This window comes from Pogona vitticeps, chromosome 5 (assembly GCF_051106095.1).
Source record: "Pogona vitticeps strain Pit_001003342236 chromosome 5, PviZW2.1, whole genome shotgun sequence".
Lineage (NCBI taxonomy): Eukaryota > Metazoa > Chordata > Lepidosauria > Squamata > Agamidae > Pogona > Pogona vitticeps.
The window spans coordinates 27,228,644-27,249,174 of NC_135787.1; the positions used below are offsets into that span (position 1 = coordinate 27,228,644).

At 39.9% G+C, this 20,531-nt stretch overlaps 1 protein-coding gene across 50 annotated transcripts in view; it reads left to right on the forward strand.

Annotated features, from left to right (window-relative positions):
* ANK2 (ankyrin 2) overlaps positions 1-20,531 on the forward strand; it is a 328,145-nt gene that overhangs the window by 207,778 nt on the left and 99,836 nt on the right. For 37 of the 50 annotated variants that reach the window (XM_078376593.1, XM_078376594.1, XM_078376595.1 and 34 more), the window contains 5 exons: positions 2,565-2,663; positions 6,690-6,875; positions 7,778-7,801; positions 9,575-9,673; positions 13,359-13,457. In XM_078376593.1, coding sequence (XP_078232719.1) covers positions 2,565-2,663; positions 6,690-6,875; positions 7,778-7,801; positions 9,575-9,673; positions 13,359-13,457 — 507 coding nt within the window. The remainder of the gene's footprint in view (positions 1-2,564; positions 2,664-6,689; positions 6,876-7,777; positions 7,802-9,574; positions 9,674-13,358; positions 13,458-20,531) is intronic. The other 13 variants (XM_078376597.1, XM_078376608.1, XM_078376603.1 and 10 more) reach the window with 1 other exon arrangement.

The window sequence follows — 20,531 nt, forward strand, 5'->3', positions numbered from 1 at the left end:
TCCTACTTATAATGGCTAGTGACACCATTGAAGTCTTGGTCATCTACCGGGATACAGAGAGGATCATGGGAGTGGCATTATTGAACTGTTGTGGTGACAAGGGAAATGATTTGTTTTTTGTTACTACATCCTCATAAGACTGCTGTGTGAGGCTCTGTTGAGGAATTTGTGACCTTGTACAGGCCAGTCAAAAGAAGGAACTCTCAATTGCTGGTTGTGGTTGGTTTGCAATGCATTTGGAAGTCTGGCACGACCTGGATCCTGTACATTATGCCAAACATGTGGTGGTGTTGGTGTTCACCAGCCTGCCCTGTTTTTGTTGCATATGTTTCAGGTGTTGAGACCTGAGAATGTGGGCGACGTGTTTTATTCTATCTGGCCAACAACATGTGCTCTCAGTCCTTACTTTGGTTGATTACAGGGTGCTTCCCTGGGGGGATGACCAACTGCTAGTGTCTTCAAAAGAGTTAGTATTTTGGCTGCCTCTGCAGAAGCAGAAGGTGGATCTCTCATTATCTGAGAGACTGACTCCACAAGCTGCTTTCTTTCTTGTTTGGAGTGCTGCAGGAATGGACTGGTGTGCTGTTAAAGATGGTGATCAGATGATGTCTTTCCTAGAGCGCACCAATCCGCCCTCCATGCGTTCCTATTTTCACCATTCTGGTCCCACTCAAGGGGCTTCTACTGGTGTGAGTAGGATCTCTCTGGTTTGGATGAGTTCTAAAGCAGGCCTTCATCTTTCAATTTGCCAATATTGTGAAGGTGCTTAATAAGCAAGCCATTTAAGGATTTTGGCCAATTAATCACTTACCTGCTCAGCAGAGGACAGGGGAAGTACAAAAAAAAATTGGACGGTATGTAGACTATTGCTGGTGCACTACTATTGCTCGTGCACTACATGAATTATTAACTTTTTTAAAAAAATCTTCTTTGCCTTGCCTTAAAGTACCAGTCAAGAAACCACTTGCAGTTAAATCCATGGAGTCATGGTGTTTTCTGTGCTACCATTTGCAATTGTAAACACCAAAAAAATTAGCAGCCCTTTATATGGAAGTTTGCTTTTATGTAAACATATGCCAGTTTAAATTTCTATTCCTATTGCACATTTAGTGGCTGATAGCTGACTTATTGTTACGGCCCATTAGGTAGCTAAAGAGAGAGTAGAAAGGCAAAATGACTTTTATGATGCATTTGTGATTACCATCATGCTATTCATTCCCATGTAATAGTCTGATCTTAACGCCTAAGTGTTAAATGTGAGTAAACATCCTGAAACAAAAATAAAGAATCATAAATGACCAGACAAATTGCTTTCTGTTGAAAGTGTACATCGACAAAGACTATTAGACTGCTATGTCTTCGTATGTTATTCACTTACTATACAGTGAAGTATTTAAAAGAATATAGCACACAGTTCTCTGTTTATACAGTGCAGTGAACATTACAATAAGCCAATGAGATGTAACATAATCTTCCCCAGACTGTTGCTATTTATTTCTTGATTGTTCATAGTGGTTGGACGAAACAAAAGGGATGAATGTGTGTTTTTTTGTTCTTACTAAATTGTATGCTTCTGTGCCATTTGCAAAGATTAGTGTTTGATGATCATGTAAGCAGTTATCCTGAAAGATCTGAATCCAAAGTATTTGTTCTGGTGGCTGTATTATGCTGTTTAGTTCACCAGAATGTCCAGCAGTGTGAGATGATTAGCTGCCCTTCATGATCAGCAAGATCACAGGTTCTTCTTTACTGAATACTCATATATATGTTACAGTTTGTATAACCAGCTCAATGTCCCGTACTGTCACAGCTGGAATAGGCCTACTTAATCAGTGTGAGTCAACTCCTCTGTAAGTTCCATTGATTCAATGGGCATACTCTAGTAGTGGAGTATGGATTTCAACCACACAGTTAGCTTCCATACATTATTTCAGGATTCTGTCATATATGCAGTTTCTCTTGAGCCTATGGTTTTATGGTGCCCAATGGGGCACTTTTACTTAAATAAAAGCAATAAATAAATAGATTTCTTCCTTTCCTCATCAGTCCTAATAAAAACTTTATTGCCAGTTTTAAATTCCCACTTACCTCTGAAGGACGTGTTGGAATAATATGTGTATGCCAACCTGAAATGCAATGAAAAAGAGTATCTAGGGGGTACTAACCTATAAAACACAACATGAAATTTCGAAATCATTGCCAAACAGCCACAGCTTTCATATATGCCTTATTTTACATAACTCCCAAGTTGTTTTGTACTGTAAATGATTAAGGGGTTAAAAATATGATCTTTCTTCTGAAGCAAGATCCCTATCAATGTCTGGTACTGATGCAGGATTATAGAGTATATTGGTTCATGAACGGCAAAAATCTGTTTATATTTTTTAATTTATTCAGTGTGAGAATTGTTTTCTTTTGGGTTGCCCTCGATTTTGTTCAGTAAATGGTGCTTATTTTTTTTCTTTGGAGCTCTGGTTTTTGTTTTAATATTATGTCCCAGTATATTACTTTCTTACTCTCTCTCTCTCTCATACCGCAATACTTTCTGCTGTGTTTTCCCTTAGAATGGCTTCACTCCTTTATACATGGCAGCCCAAGAGAACCACATTGAAGTAGTGAAATACCTTCTGGAAAATGGAGCAAACCAGAGCACCGCTACTGAGGTACAAGTACTATTGGATGTTTTCTTTACACGTGATCCCTTCATCTCCTTTGTGTTAAAAATCATGAAGGCCAATATTACATAATCTGTTTTTAAAGTTTACCTTTAGACTTTTATTTTAAAACTCTGTCTTCTGGAGTTGAAGAGCAATAGAGGATGGGATGTGCTTAATCTCCCCACTGCACCTTGCCACACTTCCTCAGGATCACTCTAATCTCTATCCCCTGAGTTGCTTTCTTGCCTAAAAGGAAGAGAGAAGTACATTTCACCCACCAACTGAGAAAGCTTTTAATGCTGAGGAGGGAGAAGATAAAGGGGATATGTTTCAAGAAGGGGAAGGCTTGAACAAATGTAGATTGGTGTAAATAAATAGTGAATTTAAGTGAGAGAAAAAAGACATATACACTTTGGGGATCTGAATTAGTAGTAACTCACCAAAAAGGAGAACTTGGGGTTGTGAATTCGTAGGTTTTTACCAGATTAAACCATTGAGCTAGCTAAGAGCTCTGAGGTTTCATGAAACATAATAATGTCAAATATATTGTTTTCTGGCTTCAACCTCAGTCAGTTCTTTAATCTTTATTCTCTATTATTTTTTAAATCTCTACTATTGCATTTTTTTTAAAAAAGCTCTCCTTTTCCTTCACTCATTTTTGTGTCTCCCATTTAATCTCTGCCACTAATACTGCCCTTACAACTGTAATTCCATTGTGGAAACTCTATTTCCCCTGGGAGACACTGGATGTGTGGAGCACATATCATGGTTGTTGTTGTTGTTTTTAAATACCTGTCCAAGAAGGATGGGAATTGTCACAAAGTTGTGCCTCCTGTCCTGTTCCAGCCAGGTATTTTGGAAGGATACCATTTTTGATTATACAGAGTACCCAAGAGGTTAGCAAAGTGTCATTAATGCTTGTAACATTGGCCTGTTTAACTGTGCTGTTTGTGTGTCAGATTCAGAGTGCAACTACACTGTAGGGAAAATACTCTTTGGTCTGCTGTGTTCTTCAATATTTCAAATCAGCTCCCTGCTGATGTGTGGTGTATGAAGATGGTTTGGTATTCTATTTGTGGCTCTGGTGACATCAATGGAACTGGGAATCTTTAAGGGAAATCCAACCTTCTCTTTTGTTTCTAACATTTATTTTTCATGCTTCATATAAGAAGATCTTATGATATATATTCCTAAGTCTGTATATTGGTTGGTCTAAATTACTCCTTTAGATCTCTTCAGAATTTCTAGAGGGCTACTCAGATATCACTTACCATTTTTTTTCAAGAGACAAGGAAGTAAATGCCTAGCTCCTTCCTTCATCGCAGTATCCGCGAGTGGAAGCAATCAATCTGAAGAAGAGAGGTTTCTGTTCTCCATGTAATCAAGAACTCCCAAAATTCAGGGAGGCACCCCAGACACCCCTCTGCTTGCACGTGTCAAGAGCCTAAAAGTAGAATTAAAGTTTAATTAAGAAGGCAGAAAGTGTTGATCCATGGACAAATCTGTATATTCCCAAATGCTCTTCCACTTTTAGGAGTTGTGCAATGTGAACTGGTCCCTTATCAACTCCTGCATTTGTCACCCTCCTTGGTATGAGGTAAACTCACCACGGGGCATTTAAAATGGTATGGCATTTATTAGAGTTGCACTTACACCAAGCTCGCCTTTGTTAACAGCTGTTTTGCCATCCTTTCATTCAGTGGATACTGTTGCATTTGATGAAGGCTCCTAAAATAATCTTTTCTGTTGCTGGGGTAGGCTGAGATCATGTTACCATTTCAGCTTTACAGGGGTATGAACTCCTGTGAGGTTGCTAAGCAACTCGGCAGAAACAGTGCTTGCAAATGAATCACTGGATGCTCTTGCAATACATAATTCTGTGCATGTCTTGTTTTATGTTCCGTGTATTAATGAGAAATGTATGGTTCATCTTCCTGGTCCCACTCTAGACTTATCAGTTGGATTCACCTCAGAGTAATATGAATTTGAAAATGTGGCCATGTTATCATAAGAAAGAAATAATAAGCAGCTGTATAGCTATTTTTAAATACAAGGCCAAGGTACTGCATGAAATAGGATGAGATGCCATTCCACTTTCTCAGGTGGATCTAAAATCCTCCCACTTAAAAAAAAAATCAGACATAATTTAACCTGATTTAAATGGGAACAAAAATCTACTTCGCTTCCATTGTCTTGTACTTTGATTATTGGTCCAAGCAAAGCTTGAGGTTTCTTTTGATTTTGTATCAAGCAGGTGACTTGGAGGGCAAGATCATGTTGGCTTAAAAGAATGCCCTTCTGCTGTAGCTCCTTGTAATCAGGCAGAGGAGGAAGGATGATCTGTTTTTCCAGTGTGGCAAGCAGCTTTGCCATTCACAATCAGGCACTAGCTGGCTCCCTAATTAGCATATTGGTTGGTTTGCTTATGGTGCCCAGCTATTTTGTGTCCTTTGGGAGCCACTTGCACAAACAGGTATTGGATGCCTCTTTGTGCAAATGAATAGAATGTAGACTTGTTAGTACAATCAGATGTTGTGCAGGTTGTATGTCCCACTGGGGTCTTGGCCCAAACATATGGTGGTTAATTAAAATTAATACAAACAGCAGTCCATCATTAGCTCTGTGTGTACAGCACCCTTCCCCTACCATTAACAACTGCTATCAAAATTTGGCATACCCAAACTAAACAATATTAGATCCCATAACACTGCTAGAAAAATTCAGTTTTTTTCACACTTCAGCAAGAAGAACTTAACAAGTTCACATTATGTATGAATGTACAGTTAACCCCAAGTAGTCACACTTCTTAGAATTTTGTGGTACATTTTTCTGTAGAAAATGTTGCATAGCATTATGGTAGGTGCTGGTAAGTACTAGGACCTGGGGCCATAGCCGGTTGCATTAGCCCCCAAAATACTCACCTCCAGAAAAGAAAAGTAGTGGCTAGAAATTCACTCCCTGTTTTGATGTGTGTGTGTGGGGGTGTAAAACAAAAAGCAAGGTGCTCCTTTCCTTGTTTGTTTGTTTGTTTACAGGAATAGAGCTCAGAAACTGCAAGAATTGCTTTGGAGCCATTGCCCTCCTCTGTCTTAGGGAAAGTATCCATAAAAATTCTTGCAAGCAATAGTATACCAAAGAAAATCATTGAAATATGTGTATACTAGGCTAGCTTGTGTACAAAAAACAGCATATTCAGAAAGATGATACAACAAATGCTTGCATGTATTCATGCACATTTTCACTGAAAAGTAAGTAAGTGGGCAGAGGAGATGAAATAAACTTCAAATGGGGAAAAAATCAGAGAGAAATCTGTTAAAATTTCCTTCTGAGTTTAATATCTGGAGATATAAAATCTAGTACTAAATTTTTTTGGAAACTTTTCTCAGTGTAGTGCAACAGGGTTTTTGGATGTGAGTTTTAATTCCCCCACCCCCACCCCCCAAAAAATTCAAGCCTAATATTTCCAAATGTTATTATAAAACAATTCTGCATTGGAACGCCTGCTACTGCAAAGGCCCGTATAGGTTTTCACTTTCAAGGAAGGTGTTAAATTACTTAAGACTCTTAGTGTGGCCTAAACCCAACTTGTTGATAGTGTGTAGAAACACTGTTCTTGTCAAATTCTGTTGGCTTTTCCCATGTGCAAACACTTGCGGTCTGTAGGCATGCAGCTGCTGGACTAGGTTGTGCAACAAGTTTTAAATATAGTTACACAACTATTTGCATAATTGAAGACTGTGTGGCATTTCCTTTTTACACATGGCCTAAAAACAAGTGATCTATGAGTGTAGTGATTTATTTTATTGGAATAGCAATGTTGGCTATGAGTGAGTTTGCATGTGTGTGTGTTGAGGGAGAATTCATGATTTCTGTTGCTCTGTTTTCTTTAAAATGTGAAAACCCTGCTCTGACTTGTTTAGGGGCCAACTGCTAATTTTAGTGATTGGGGCTATGGATTCCAACCCCCCCAATCCTGTCTGATTATTCCAACTGGTGACTTTCTGAAGTACTTTTTTCTTTCCACTACAACAGGATGGCTTCACTCCATTAGCTGTTGCATTGCAGCAAGGACATAATCAGGCAGTGGCTATCCTTCTGGAGAATGACACTAAGGGGAAAGTGCGGTTGCCAGCATTGCATATTGCTGCCAGGAAAGATGACACCAAATCAGCCGCACTTCTGCTCCAGAATGATCACAATGCTGATGTTCAGTCTAAGGTAAAAATAGTCCGTGACTTTTACACAGTAAAAGTGGGATGGCACAAAAAATGATTGCTTCCAAGGGCTCTTTCTTGCATTATGTGGGGCCAGATGATCTTTTCATCTGAGGAAGGAGCTGCAGCCATTTGTAGCTGCTTGTAGGATTCCTTCAAAACAGCCACATTCTTGTCTCATACTTTTACACGAACATATTTAAGTGTACATATAAAATATCTTGCACATGTACTTTAAAAACATATTGTATTAGGCAGCCCCTAAGACAGTAGTATCCAATGCATGGAAAAGTTACTTTGGGAAACTACAGCTTCCAGAATCCCCTGGTTAGCATAATCAATGGCCATGCTAGCTAGAGGATTCTGGAAACTGCCATCCAAAGTAACTTTTCAAGCTGAGCTCATATTCATTCAATTGCTTTAAAAATATCAGTGCAAATAATATTGCTCCTTTTGTTATGGTGGGTGCTAAAACCAGCATCTGCAATAAAGTTCTTCTCCATACTATGGAGTTTCAAGAGGAATGAATTTGCTTTGCAAAGGCACCAATCAGGCTTCACTTTATAGTCTCTTTTTAACCGTTGAAGGATATTTGGCTTTTTGTGCATTTGAAGATGTAGTCTTATTAGCACAAGTGACTTTCTCTGTCTCTGAAATATCAAATTCAGTAAATTTCTTAAATCTCCCAAGGCAAAACAATTGTTGAAGCAGTCTAGTTATTGAGTAGGATATTGGTCTCTGTGACCCATATGAGTTTAGGTTGCCTACACTTAAGTCTAAAACTAACTTGTTTGTCAGCTTTTTCCCCATAACAACAAAATAATTCATTTCAGTGAACAACTTGGTTCTCTGTTTTCTGCAAATCTGTAATATTTTTCCTTTTCTCCCCAAAACATGCTGCAACAGATGATGGTGAATAGGACAACTGAGGTACCAAAAATAATGGTCTTGTTAATTTTTTCCCTTTTATCTCTATGGATAACCCCTGCATATTTTTCCTATGCTGTACAGTTCACTTCAAACAGTGTCCTATGTAATATCTAAATATGTACAAATGGTAGCCATTTTTTTTCTATTTTCTCTTGCACTTTTATTCTTTTTTCCATGGATTTATGTTTTGGAATTGAGGATGATAGTGATGATGATTTTAAACAGTTGGAACCTCATCCAAATGGGTTTCTTGAAACCTCATCCAGATGGATTGCTCAAACTTCCATTGAGTTAGTTCTGGGGTATTTTCTAACTCCATGAACATTATAGTGTAGTGTTTACAATGAAGGTTAGCAGAAGGTTTAGACATCCAAGACTTGCATTTCTTGGTGTCACTGATAGTTCATTACTCTCCTGTCTGTCCTTCCCTTTGCTCAAAGGAGAGTAACCTACAACCAACATGCTTCTTGCTATCGTGGTCTGCAATAAATATATAATTGGTAATGTCCCATCCAAATGGATGAGGGTTAAATAAAGTAAAATTGTGTCTAATGTAAAACTGTCCAAAGTTTGGAAAAATTACTTTTTAGCATGACAATTCAAAGAAATGAGGGTGGTCAGCTGGCTGAGTTGTTAACAGGGGTTAAAGTCCAAACAACATTCTGGATGCCAATCCATTACTTTCTTTGAGCTGATTCCTGGCATATTGGCAACTCTCAAATGGAGCCCCACTAACCTGATGATTTTGACAACTGCAAGAACAATTGCACTGCTCTGCTGCTTTGAGGTGTTTTCCTATGGGCCTTTTACATTTTTTATGGATCTCCAACTTCTGCAATAATTCAAAAATCCTGAAATCATTGGGATGCAGTTCCAAATTAAACACTGCCTGAGTCAACCAGCTTTTTCTCCTTTAAATTATGTAATGGTTTCCCACATGGCTATTATGTGGATTACACACAGTGGTGCAATCATCACCTCTGCTACACCTTTACCCTACCCAGGCATTTTTAAAAAGTTTATTTGAAAGGTTGAGGAGAGAGAGAGAGAGAGAATTTTCTAAAAGAGCTTTTTTCTGTATAGTGTATAGAGCTGGGATACAATTTCATGTTGAAGTCATTTAATGCTATCATTTATTTCAATGTTTTAGTGACACAATAAAAATAAGCACTGCCTTTCTTGCTAAAGCAATACTTATGTTGGGCTAACAATCTATTGGCCTCAAAAATAATTTGGTATTTAAGAAAAATATTGGTCAGGATTCATAAGGAGTGATCGCAAAGCCCAAATGGAATAGGCTTCTTTGCAAGCAAAAGCATCCATGTTTTCAAAACTTGGAAGTTACATTTTTGGACTACAACACTCCAGTTTCCAAGCATGGCCAATAGCTTTTCACTGCATTTTATCATTGTGAGATGAGGCATCTCGATGTGCAACTAATTAACCTACGTGATCCTGATGTTTCCATAAAGTTAAATGCTTAGAAGCCTCATTTCCTGCTAGAATCAAGGATTTGTCCTTTCCTTTCCTTAGAAGTTGAGGAGAAAATAGGCTTCTTTGTACATTTCTAATTTTAAAAAACCCTGAATATTAAATAACTAAACTGATAAATCATGCTTTTGGTTATCTGTTGCAGGAAAGAGTAGAAATAATTCTGGTTGACTCAGGCAGTGTTTTTGCTTTGAGTTAACATGCTTTCAGTTTTCACAAGAAAAATCCTTATGCAAAAAATGGTTGTTCTCTGATTTTGAACTGTTTCCTTTTCCTTTTCAGAGTGGCTTCACACCTTTGCACATAGCAGCACACTATGGGAATGTTAATGTCGCAACACTTCTGCTCAACCGTGGAGCTGTAGTGGATTTCACAGCCAGGGTATGGATTGGCTACTTGGGTTACTTTTTCAAACATAAATGATCAGAGAAAGGGCAGGTCAACATTAGTTAAATGTCCAAATATTCTTAGCAGAAGTGCTAAGGTTTTTCTATTCACAGATCTGATTTAGTGTTGATTTAAAATGAATGATCCTTACATTTATTCTGCAGAAACCAAGCAACAAATAAGATGTTTTTTCGAGGCAGCAAAGTGTGATAGATAGAGTGTTGACTAATACACGTGAGACCTAGATTCAAATCCCAGTTTGGTTATGGAAACTCATGGGGGGGGTGTGCAGTGGTAAAAATAATCTTTAAATATCCCATGTACCTCAGAAGCTCTATTAGGGTAAACATAAATTGATAATGACTTGGTGGTCCATAACACAAGACATCTTTCACAGTTAGAAAGCAACAGACTGTAATTGGTTTGTTTTATCAGTGGACAGAACATTTTTGGCTAGAATAGTGTACATTTCATATGTATCCCAATAGCCCACACACAAATTAGTGGAATAATTAACATTATTAATGGCAATCTGATGAATCTCCACTGAAGGAGATACCACACAGTCATTACTTTGTAGACACCTAGTTTACACATATGCATAGGTCTTGTCTCCTTAATTTTTTCCCTGCTAATGAAGTATCTTTGTTACACTATTCAGTAAAAACAAAAGCTCATTGCAGTTCAACTACTGCAAGGATGTACATGTTTCTACACATGTTTTTATGATTTATTACTTTCTCATATAAACCTGCTTAGGTGCCACTGTAAATTTAAGATTTTTCTCCATGTATAGTAGGTAGGTACCACTACACTTCTTTACTGTGGTGCTGAGTTGATGGAATGTGCTACCTCAGGGGAATATCATGCAGATTTGACATGCCCTGCCGTATCTTTCCTGCCATTCATCAGTAGATATATCACTGTGTGCGGTTTGCATCTTTTCTTTCAAAATGAGCCGCCCGCTATCATTGTACTTCAAAAATGAAAAAGGGTTGATTAGATATATTTACCAATAAAAACCTGCAATTTCCCTGCTCAGCCAGGAAAGTGCACTGTGGGGGATGCATAGGGTGGCCATCTGCATGCCACCAAAACGAAGGATTAGCCCTTTTAAAGGAGGACACACGGCCACCTCAGCAGACAGTGAAATGTATTTATTATAGCTAGTTCGAAAAAATCCATTTAATAAAATATAAATGGCAATGTATTGGTGTAGATTTTGTTTCTTTTGTATTTTCCAAATTATTAGCCATTTGAGCATTTTTCCCCAGTTAGAAAATAAAGTGGGATGAGGTGGGGTGGGATGCAAGGGATAAGTTAATAATATCCATCTTACCTACACAAATGAGTGCATCTATTGTTAGATGCACAGAGAGAATAGGAAGATTGATTTAAAACGGGTCGTAAACATGCCGCCTGGGGGCCTTTTGCGGCCCGCCGGATGATAGTTTGTGGCCCCCGCCTTGCCTGCCCCCCCGAAGCGCCCACACCTCCTCTGCTGTCAAGAGTCCAAAAAATCCTTGCCTAGTTCGCTGGCTCTCTCCCAAGACAGCGCCTCTTGCACCCTCCATCTGGAACTGCAGCATGCCAGCCAGCCCGCCTGTCTGAAGGGTGCAAGAGGCACTGTCTTAGGGGAGAGCCAGCAAGCGAGGCTTGCTGCCAGCCCTTTTCCCCAAATGCCCGAGCCACTGCCAAGGCCACTAACCCTCCAACCCACCAACAGCAGCTGCCGCCGCCACCTTTTCCAGGGAAGTGGCTCTCTGGCTCTCTTTCTCTCTTGGCACTCCCAGCACCAGCCCGGCCAGCTGCCGCCTCAGCTCCCAGTGGTGCTTCCTCCTCCTCCTCTTCATCTTGCTTCAGCCGCCTCAGCTCTGGAGGCTGCATGGGCTCGCCTCACAAAGTTTGCTCCTCTGTCGTGGTGGGGATAGCTGCTGCTGCTGAGTGTGCCTTTATTTGGGGGGGGGGCTCAGAGGAAGGTTGCCGGACCTCTGTGTGTGTGTGTGTGTGTGTTTTTGTGTGCGTGTGCACACGAGCGCACCTGTGGGTGCCACCCTGTTCTGTTTAATTTTGCAGGTACCAGTGGGGGCTTTTCTCCTTTGGCAAGGCGAATTCTGTGAGGGCTTTTTAAAAATATTTTATGCCCTGCCCTCCCCCCCCCCAGCTAGGTGGTCGCTGGCGCTCCCTCCCTTCTCTGCTTCTTCGTCCTGCTGCTGGTGGTGGTGGTGGTAGTGAAGAAGGAGCTGGAGGGGGTTGTGGCCAGCGACAAGGGCTCGCACGCCCCCCCTTCCCTGTAGCCCCAGATGGGCTAAGTAAACTCCTGGGTGGCTTCCTCGGGCTCTTGCTCCGCTTGGTGGAAAATCTGATGCGACTCAGCCTCACCCAGACTCCTGCTTCCAGCGGCCCCCATGTAAATTGAGTTTGAGACCCCTGATTTAAACGGCATCTTGTCTACCAGGACTGAGAAACTTGTGGTTCTTCAAAGATGGTTGTTTCCCCTATTGAACATAAACCCTAGTCAACTTGATGGGACTAGCAATTCATCATCAACTTATGAAGGGGAGAGCCTTTATCCTAAACAGTTACAATTGAACTCAATATATCTTACTTTTAGAAAAGCATGCGTACAATTGAACAAGTATTTTTTTCCTATTGTTACATAGCACAAAGCCTGAAAGCTTGGCTCACCACTTCTTGGAGATGGTCAGCCTTGCATGCACTGCATACACATGAAATGGTGCATCAGTTTTATTTTTTTTTTAATACCTGCCTCTGAACTAGGTGAAGAATGTTTTTCAGAGTTCCTCTCATTTTTTATGACAATTAAAATTTCAGCTATTTTGTATTTTGTTCTGGTTTCCCAATGAGAGCACTAATTCCCATCAAAAATATATGTAAGGACAACTGTCACAAATAAAAGATGAGACAAAAATCTTCTAATCTTTATTAAGAACATCTATGCAGTTAATGTATGTGATGGTAATAGGCTTCATTGTGTGTTGACTAATGTTGACTATGTGTTGCTTATGTATTTAAGTACATATGTTATGAATATTGATTAGTGTGGACACTTTATCTGTCTTGCATATTGTGTGAATGTGACATTTGATGTTGTGGCAGTTGTTTTTGTTGTTGCTGCTTTAAGAATCAGCAAAAGAATCCCCCCAACCCCTAAAATGTTAGCATATTTTAAAATATGTATGTATATGCTTTCATTAGATTTACATGATTTGGATTGACAGTACTGCATTCAAACTAAGTTTTCAATATTAGAAGTTGCAGTTTCTTCAGATATTTAATGAACACATTAAAAGCTTAAATATAAAATTACTATCAATATCTAGTTGTCATTAATTACAGCTACAGCATTAAATGTCTCTTTATTCAAACAAAATGTTAAGCATAATGTAGATCAGATTTTCTCCCAGCAGATATAATACATATCTATAATATGTAACTATAATTAAGTTAAAAATATATAAGTATAATTATAATACACTTTGCACTGTTAACACTCCATAGCAGTAAAACTGCTTTAAGACAGGATGTTTCCTGTTTCTTGTATGCTGTGATGCCTCATTTCTTATCTTCTTGACTGCATCTTGTCAAAACGCAAAGCCATTCCCATTGAACCTCTTCAAGCCCATCATGCTTTTTGTTTGTTCTTTTCATGGTGTAGAATGGAATCACCCCACTGCATGTGGCTTCCAAAAGGGGAAACACTAATATGGTGAAGCTCTTGTTGGATCGTGGAGGGCAGATCGATGCCAAAACCAGGGTGAGTGTTTCTTTTCCCTGAATGTACGTCATCATGCATTTCCCCCCTCTTTTCCTTCTTTTTGTTTAGATGTGGGCCTGAATAAAAAACAATAAGGTGCATTCCTTTAGGTACTCCCCTTCTTAAACTCATGAATTTACATAGAGGTTTTAATTCCAAGTCTATCTCGTATGAATGAAAGTACAGTTTCATTCATCCAAGATGTTATTCAGTGCTCCTTCCTTTGGTGAAAACTTATTGCATGAAGGGAAATTTATTCAAAATATGATTTTGTAAAGATCCAAGCCACATAGACAGCATTATTGCTTGTTTAACTTAGTGAAATTTTAGGCATTTAGACAGGCCAGCAATCCAAATTCTGGGTGGTGCTCTGGAAAAGGGTTGCATCTGTTGGTGGTTTTGTGCTAGCAGCAAGTGCTTTCTCAAGAACAAGGCAGGGGACTCAGTTTTCACTGATACTCATTACCTACTTGGTAATGTTAAACTTGGTATATGTTAAACTATACACATCCATCAAGAGCAGCTTTTGGGAATGGTCAACTGAATTCAGTAAGCAGCATTAGTGAAAATCAGATGCAACACCCCCTGGAAGCTGATGTGCTTTCCACTTGGGCAAGGGGAGTAGAAACTGTTTGACCTTTAGGGTGACACTTCAAGCTGTGTCTGGGGTCAGGAACTTCATGTGTCATGAAGCACACACAGAGAGAAAGAGATACAGACACAAAGACGATGGTGATCATGTAACCAGTCATGACTGGAGCCAGACTTCATGGAGGTCATTGTACCAAATACAACTGAAATAAGAGCCTACAGAAGAGAGAAAGAGAAGTTGAGCAGAGGAAGAAGAATCAGATCCTTGACAACTACTGTGAATGCTGTAACTCACAAATGGTTTCTTTCTGAGCTCATTATGAGCTTGAACCTTTCTGCCTTTACAGTGGGGTCTCGACTTACGAACTTAATCCGTATTGGAAGGCAGTTCTCAGGTCGAAAAGTTCTTAAGTCGAATCTGCATTTCCCATAGGAATGCATTGAAAACCATTTAATCCGTATCTGCTCTTTTCGTCCATAGAAACTAATGGGAAGCTGCTATTCCGCCTTCTGCCACTAGAGGGGGATATTTTTTCTTTTTTTCTTTTAACCTAAGATGACTTAGCTTTAAAAAAGGGGGGGGAAAAGGAGTTCGTAACTCGAATCTAAGTTCGTAAGTCGAGTCCGTATATTCCTATGAGAGCGGTTCGTAAGTCGAAACGTTCGTATGTCGAGCCGTTCGTAAGTCGAGACCCCACTGTACCTTTGACTGCTGTGCAGGTGTCTGAAATCCATTTTTCCCATGTTATTTTCAAAGCAGGAAGAACAGGGCTTTAACAACCATAGCAGAAGCATCACCCCCCCCCCTCTTTATCCCCAAAATTGTTCCCAGGCTCTACAGAGTATCACCCTCCTTTTCTTTGCTCTCCCTCTCTATCAGTGGCAGAGCCTGAGGGTGAAACACGGTGTGCCTTTTCAGCTTCCAAGGTGGCACCCTGAAAGAGGGAAAGAGGAGGGTCACAAAAACTGTAGTGCTAGTAAGAATATGTATTCAAGCTCCATGGAAAGATTTGAGGGAAAGGAATTTGGTGGGAGGCTTGCTGTTGGATCAAAGTATACTAGGCTAGATGAATTGATAGCTTTACTCTGTGAAAGGCAGTTTCCTGTGTTCCATATGAAGCTTATTTGTAGAATTAGATGCTGTGTTGCAAAAGAAAGCTTTGCAATACTAATGCAGAAAAACAAGGAGTATTTCTGTACTTGGAAAAAAGAGACAAGGGAGAGTCTTACTTATGCATAGAAAATGGGTGGAAACAAGCAAGTGCCTTTTTTATTCATGGAGTTTTAGTTCTGGGATATAGTTGTAGACATAAGCATTTTAAAAGCTTAGTTCAGGCATCTGTTCCATCCAGCCATGAAAGCCCACTGAGATTCTACAAGTTACATCTTACTTCCTTTATACATTATTTCATACCTTCTGAACCTGGAACTTTATTAAGCCAGCTGGATCAAAGTGCAGCCTTGGATCACATGACCTATGTAAAACCACCTCCAGTTCCTCACAAAGAATCTAATTTTAAAAGGCATTCATTGTTTGGCTTATCACCCCTGTCAGCTGGTCGTGTCACTCAAAGCTGCCAGCATGGGGACACTGAAACAGAACCCAGAGAGCATCACAAAGCACTGGCGTCCTGATTTGCACAGGATTGAGCATCCTTTTCTGTTTGCGTTCTGCAGGACACTCAGGTGACAGCTTTACACACTTTCCAGTGGGGGAGATTCCAGAGCTTTAGTTTTGTTTGTCACTGTCACACCTCTCTCAGAAGGCTTTGTGTCAAGCTCCCCCCCCTCCCCTTTTATGTATTTTCTTTCATCGTTATTTTGTCTGTTTTGCTGTGGCCACAAATAAATAGGATAATAAAAAGCCAAAATTTTGAAAGATGGGGCATTTCCCAGTTTTCGAGGAGAAATCGGTTACTCCTCTCTCTTTCACATTAGGATCCAATTACCAATCTTTCTAGCTTCAGCATTCGTCACTTGGAGGGCCAGGCTAACGTGCAAGCCTTTCCCCCAATGGTTTGAGAATCCACAATCCAATCTTGGCAAAATGGCCTCGTTTTCCTTTCCTCTAACTCACCACATCCTATGTGGGATGTCAAATTGTACAATACACACAAATATCTGCAACAATAATCAAATGACTTTATGAGAAAGGACAAATCTTTCTAGGGAGGCCACTCGCCTCCCTAGTTTCTACATACCAAATCACACGTATTCCAGCAGTTTTCACTTGTTCAGAGATTTAAAAAAACGGAGTGAGTGAATTTTCATATAGCAGCCTATCTACGGCCTCTGAGGAAACTGCTCTTTTGTTTTTGTTTGGGTTTTGTTTGGGGGTTCTTTTGGCCAGGAAAGGTCATTATGTCCAAGGGCCCTCTGCGGAGTCTTTTTTCTTGGAATTTCCTCCTCATGTCAATGGGGAACTAGCAATTGGCATCATTAGGGCACTAGGTTTAATCAGCTATTGCTCTTATTAAAGCACTTGATAAAACATACAGTTCTCGATCATTATTATTATTAGTTTTATTTATATGCCGTATTTCTCCCAACAAGGGACCCAAAGCAGCTGAATCCCACAGTGCAGGACACATAATAATGGACTCAAGCTACAAGGAGCCATATTTAGGCTGAATATCAGGGAAAATATCTGAGCTGTTAGAGCAGTATAACAGTGGAGATGGTGGGCACCCCAGTGCTGAAGGCATTCAAAAGAAAATTGGAGAACCATCTGTCAGATCTGCTTTGATTTGGATTTCTGTACTGAGCAGGGAGTTGGACTTGATGGCCTTTATAGGTCCTTTCCATCTCAATTAGTCTATGATCCTACTCAAGTGTCTAGGCTCCTTAAGGTATTCTTCTGTTTTTATACTTTGGATATGTTTTATTGTGATGTTGTCCTATAGTTTCATTACGCATCACTCCTATGTATGTTGTATATCTTAGGACAGAATACTTTGGGGACTGGCAGGTATATTTGGAATTTTGATTCATAGTTTTCATATGCATGCTGATAGCATTGCTGTGACTATTTGCTCATTCACAGAACACTGGTTTCCCAAAAAGCAATTTGATGAAGTTAAATGAAAAGTAGATCAAAGTGTTAGCCACAGAGTGTTTTTTCAAAAATACCTTTTTATGCACCAACATTTTTTCACAAAAGCAAGCTAATGATGCTTAGAGAAACATATTCCAATAAGACACCCAGCTATTACACACAACCACACACAAATAAAATTCTATCGAAATACACAGACAGACAAAATATACAAACTATATGCACAAATGAAACTCAGGCAAAACATGCTAGACACAGGCAGCGAGGGGCACACACACCAAACCATGCAAAATGTATGCTGCTCAAAAATATTGCAAAGAAAAGGAATGAAGTTGTTTTATTGATTTTACTTCTTGGAAATAGAGATGGTGCTAAATGATAGATTTGCCTGTTTGCTGATAGTAATTATGAAACGTGACCTACAGCTGAAAGTCTTCACTGTCACTTTCTTGCATGTGAGATAGGGACACCACAAAAAAAGTTCTCCATGTCTGTGAAATACTGATACATTTTCTGAAGACTTTCTTGTGCAAATTCTGAAATGAAGCATTTGCTCAAAATTGGATAGCTGCTGGTTTGTTGCATGCACTTAAAAATGACAATATTAAATGGCTTTTTGTGTATTTACGGCAGTCATCCAGTAATGCTGGAGATTAGAACTCTGGCTGGAACCAGTGATTCCTTGACAGGCTGTATTGATTGAGTTACCTCTATTTTGGTCCTTCCACTTTCACAGGTGCATTTGGTGGGGACATGGGAGAGGGTCTTCCCTCTTGTTGCTCTCAGGATTTAGAACTCCCTCCCAGTGAGGCTCCGATCCTTGCTATCCTTCTGCAAGCAAGCAAAGATTTTATCTTCTTACAGGGTTTCCATCAGTGACTGGCTGCTTGAGTGGGGTGTTTAAATAATAGTAAGGACTATTGTGCCTTACTATTTTGAGTGTGTCTTTGGTGTTGCTTTTGTTTAGCATTTTTAGCGTGGTATTTGTTTGATCTTTGTTACTATTTGTATACTTATTATTTCTAGGTTTATGTATTGCCTTTTAATGATGTAAGCCACCTATGTATACATTGCATGTTGTTGTTTAGTCGTTAAGTTGTGTCTGACTCTTTGTGACCCCATGGACCAGAGCACACCAGGTCCTCCTGTCTTCCACTGCCTTCCGGAGTTTGGTCAAATTCATGTTGGTAGCTTCAATGACACTGTCCAACCATCTCGTCCTCTGTCATCCCCTTCTCCTCTTGCCTTTACACTTTCCCATCATCAGGGTCTTTTCCAGGGGGTCTTCTCTTCTCATGAGATGGCCAAAGTATTGGAGCCTCAGCTTCAGGATCTGTATTTCCAGTCAGCACTCGGGGCTGATTTCCTTCAGAATGGATAGATTTGTTCTCTTTGCAGTCCAGGGGGCTCAAAGAGTCTCCAGCACCACAATTCAAAAGCATCAGTTATTCAGCAGTCAGCCTTCTTTATGGTCCAGCACTCACTTCCATACATTGCTACTGGAAAAACCATAGCTTTGACTATGTGGACCTTTGTGGGCAAGGTGATGTCTCTGCTTTTTAAGATGCTATCTAGGTTTGTCATCACTTTCCTCCCAAGAAGCAGGCGTCTTTTAATTTTGTGGCTGCTGTCACCATCTGCAGTGATCATGGAGGCCAAGAAGGTAAAATCTGTCACTGCCTCCATATTTTCCCTTTCTATTTGGCAGGAGATGATGGGACCTGTGGCCATGATCTTAGTTTTTTTTAATGTTGAGCTTCAGACCATTTTTTGCACTCTCCTCTTTCACACTCATTAAGAGGTTCTTTAATTCCTTCTAACTTTCTGTCATCAGAGTGGTATCATCTGCATATCTAAGGTTGTTGATATTTCTTCTGGCAATCTTAATTCTGGTGTGGGATTCATCCAGTCCAACCTTTCGCATGGTGTATTCTGCATATAAATTAAATAAGCAGGGAGACAATATACAGTCTTGTCGTACTCCTTTCCCAATTTTGAACCAATCAGTTGTTCCATATCCTGTTCTAACTTTTGCTTCATGTCCCACATATAGATTTCTCAGGAGATAGATAAGGTGGTCAGGCACTCCCGTTTCTTTAAGAACTTGCCATAGTCAGGCACTCCCATTTCTTTAAGAACTTGCCAAGTCAAAGGCTTTTGCATACTCAATGAAGCAGAAGTAGATTTTTTTTGGAACTCTTCAGCTTTCTCCATAATCCAGCACATGTTAGCAATTTGGTCTCTAGTTCCTCTGCCCCTTCGAAATCCAGCTTGTACTTCTGGGAGTTCTTGGTCCACATACTGCTGAAGCCTACCTTGCAGGATTTTGAGCATAACCTTGCTAGTATGTGAAATGAGTTGTATGGTAGTTGGTGCATTCTTTGGCACTGCCCTTCTTTGGGACTGGGATGTAGACTGATCTTTTCCAATCCTCTGGCCACTGCTCAGTTTTCCAAACTTGCTGGCATATTGAATGTAGCACCTTAACAACATCATCTTTTAAGATTTTCAATAGTTCAACTGGAATGCTATCACCTCCACTGGCCTTGTTGTTAGCCATGCTTCTAAGGCCCACCTGACTTCACTCTCCAGGATGTCTGGCTCAGGGTCAGCATCCACACAGCATCTGGGTTGTCCGGGACATCCAAATCTTTCTGGTATAATCCCTCTGTGTATTCTTGCCACCTCTTCTTGATGTCTTCTGCTTCTGTTAGGTCCCTCCCATTTTTGTCCTTTATCATGTCCATCTTTGCACAAAATGTTCCTTTAATAACTCCAATTTTCTTGAACAGATCTCTGGTTTTTCCCTTTCTATTCTTTTCCTCTATTTCTTTGCACTGTTCATTTAAGAAGGCCTTCTTGTGTCTCCTTGCTATTCTTTGGAAGTCAGCTTTCAATTTTCTGTAACGTTTCCTATCTCCCTTGCATTTTGTTTCCCTTTTCTTCTCTGCTATTTATAAGGAATCGTTGGACAGCCACTTTGCTTTCTTGCATTTCCTTTTCTTTGGGATGGTTTTTGTTGCTGCCTCCTGTGCAATGTTACCATCCTCCATCCATAGTTCTTTAGGCACTCTGTCCACCAAACCTAGTTCCTTAAATCTGTTTTTCACTTCCACTGTATATTCATAATGGATTTGGTTTAGATTATACCTGATTAGCCCAGTGGTTTTTCCTACTTTCTTCAGTTTAAGCTTGTTAAAACAAAAGTCTGCCTTGGATTCGTATTGAAATCATTCTATCATTTTTGAGATTGTATTCCAGTACAGCTTTTCCCACTCTGTTATTGACTATGTGGGCTACTCAATTTCTTCTTCGGGATTCTTGCCCATAATAGTAGATATGGTAATCATCTGAATTGAATTCGCCCATTACCATCCAGTTTAGTTCACTGACACCCAGGATGTCAATGTTTATTCTTGCCATCTCCT